Below are 2,500 nucleotides of genomic sequence, written 5' to 3' on the forward strand. Positions count from 1 at the left end.
CTGACGGTTTGACAGTGGTCTGGCCAACAGAACACAGCAGAACAAACAGGCTTAGACCAGCAAACCACCTCAGACTGGACTCTAACAGAAAGACCACGCCCTCGAGAGAGTGGCCACTCCTACTTTCTCAGTCATGCGTGTCATGATATTAGCAATCGTTCACAGCAGCTTTAACTCGGATCACATCCGTCAAACTCACGCTGAAGATCTGCGAAAGCGTCTGAGGAACGAGCGGCTCCTCTCGGTGCACCTGATCCTCCAGACGGAGAGACGCAGCTTCAGCATCCCACAGAGCTGCGTCACGTTCTACAACAACATCAGCATCATTCTGACCGGCGCTCAGCACTGACCACGACACTGAAGGGTCTACAGAGACTAACCAGTGCTGGGGAGGGTACTTGAAGTTACCCTGTTTAAAATGTAGCAACTAGTGTAACTGTTTCAATTACTTCATTAAAGTAACTGATTACTTTTCTAAATTTCTAATGTATTCAACTGTTAATCATTTTCAAACATGTAACGCAGATTAAACTACAGTAACAACACTGATTACTGCCAGACTTTCAGAATCATTCATCACTTTAATTAAGATTATAAGAAGTTAATTTTGAAGCACAGCCAGCACAAAAACAGACTTGCTTCGAGATCGTTCTGAGGTTAAATACAGATTCAAAACTAGAACAAGAAATAGTTTAGTAGCTATAATGCTGTTTTCTAAATCAAATCTTGGCATAGACACTGCCATCTAACAGTTCATCCTAAAAAATAAAGCATACAAAACCAAACAGGAAATAAAACAGTTATTGAATAATCATTCCGTGTCATAAACTCCTGAAACACTGCTGTCTCATATTGTAAAGCAGTCAATGCGTTTATGAAAGAAATCAATTAAATCTTTATGTGGATGTGTGTGGAAATATTCAGATGTAACACCCTTTTGTAAACATTAACATTTTCATAAGTAACTGTAATTTAATTACATATGCTTCTCGGTAACTGTAACTGATTAAAATGACATTTATTTTGTAATTAAACTACGTAATTTAGTTGGATGTAACTATTACTCCCCAGCACCGAGTCTAGATGAGCATTTCTCGGGTTGATCCTCCGGAGGCTGTGTGTGTGATACGCACCGCGGCGGCTCTCAGCAGCGCGAGCGGACAGAAGACGACGAACAGCGCGACGGACACCAGAACCAGAGCCGAGCCCGGTGCTTCCGGTGCTTCCGGTGCCTGATCCGCGTCCATCCACACCAGCCTCAGAACGGAACACGCTCGGTAACGAACGCGAAGTTTCCGAGTGTCAGAAATCACTTTCGTTTTCTTCACTTCCACTTTCGGTGTGAGACCAGATTAATCTCGCGCGCGTGAGTTCAGAGGAAACTCAATCAGCGGCGTCTGAATCATTTAATAGTTGCCACGGATGCAGAAATAGTACAGATTAAAAACTACATTTCCCACAGGCACTCTAGCATTGTTATCATAAAAGTATAATTATTAGGCCTAACCCTATATGCAAATACGACTCTTTAGAGCAGGGGTCACGCAGTCGGTTCTGGGGCCGGTGTCCAGCAGAGTCCAGCTCGCCTCGACACACCTGCCTGGACGTTTCCAGTAAACCAAGCAAGACCTCGATTAGCTGCTTCAGGTGTGTTTGATTAGAGTTGGAGGAAACTCTGCTGGACACCGGCCCTCCAGGAACACGTTTGGTGACCCCTGTTTTAGAGGCCGTGTCTCAAACGGAAGGCTGCATACCTCATCAAGCCTGGTTTATTTCAGTTAACTGAGCATTATATTCACGAGAATTTACACTTAACTAAGAATAATGATCAAATGTATAACTGTTAATATTCTAAAATAAGATCTTCTTTATGACGTATGCGACCTCCGGAGGATGCAGCCTTCCGTTTGAGACACGGCCAGAGGCTCAGGGCGGCGTCAGGTCTCATGAATATTAATTACGTAACGTGACGCCGGTCGTTAGCGTTCAGCGCATGCGCGTTCTGCGGCGTCGGTTCTCTCACCTTCCTCCGCGCGGCGCTGTCGTGAAGAAGTGCGTGATTCTGCGCGTCGCTGTGTTCGCGGCAGGTTCTGGAGCGGCGCGTCTGGGTTCGTTCGCGGAGGTTAACGGGCTTTGCTCTCCGTCAGACGCGGCTGCGGTTCGCGGAGGAGCGGGGATCAGATCCGCGGTCTCCCGGTTCTGTGGGTTCTGCTCGGGTTCGGGATGAGAGCAGCTCTGGGTCACGCTGGGCTTCTTTAGCAGCCAGTCCTCCAGAGTCCGGCTGCTTTTGGTCTGTCGCTTCCTCCGGAGTTCAGATGAAGCTTCAGGAGCTGCTTTCTGTGTTTTCTCCGCATCTTCGGTCCTGTTAGGGTTAGGGTTAAGGTCAAGGTTAGGGTTAGGGTTAAGGTCAAGGTTAGGGTTAGGGTTAGGAGGATATGATACACGGGTGAGTCGCCAGCGTCAGTAAAACACTGGAGCTCCGCGGATCTGATGACTTTAC

At 47.0% G+C, this 2,500-nt stretch overlaps 2 protein-coding genes across 8 annotated transcripts in view; one reads left to right on the top strand and one right to left on the bottom strand.

The window, feature by feature from the left end:
- LOC131550700 (poly(ADP-ribose) glycohydrolase) overlaps nucleotides 1–2,500 on the bottom strand; it is an 18,464-nt gene that overhangs the window by 15,823 nt on the left and 141 nt on the right. The window contains exons 1-2 of one of the 4 annotated variants that reach the window (XM_058793046.1): nucleotides 1,134–1,264; nucleotides 200–306 (exon numbers count right to left, since the gene is read on the bottom strand). The exons of 1 other annotated variant lie outside the window; for it this stretch is intronic. In XM_058793046.1, the coding sequence (XP_058649029.1) occupies nucleotides 200–306; nucleotides 1,134–1,247 (221 nt within the window). In that variant the 5' untranslated portion in view covers nucleotides 1,248–1,264. Of the gene's footprint in view, nucleotides 1–199; nucleotides 509–1,133; nucleotides 1,265–2,023; nucleotides 2,363–2,500 lie in introns of those variants that run through there. 2 more of the 4 variants (XM_058793045.1, XM_058793047.1) reach the window with 2 other exon arrangements.
- Nucleotides 1,141–2,500, top strand: part of LOC131550703 (L-seryl-tRNA(Sec) kinase) — a 7,220-nt gene continuing 5,860 nt past the window's right edge. For all 4 annotated transcript variants that reach the window (XM_058793052.1, XM_058793050.1, XM_058793053.1 and 1 more), the window contains exon 1: nucleotides 1,141–1,277. The gene's annotated coding sequence lies outside the window, so the exon portion shown is untranslated. The remainder of the gene's footprint in view (nucleotides 1,278–2,500) is intronic.

Source organism: Onychostoma macrolepis, chromosome 12 (assembly GCF_012432095.1).
Source record: "Onychostoma macrolepis isolate SWU-2019 chromosome 12, ASM1243209v1, whole genome shotgun sequence".
Taxonomy (NCBI): Eukaryota; Metazoa; Chordata; class Actinopteri; order Cypriniformes; family Cyprinidae; genus Onychostoma; species Onychostoma macrolepis.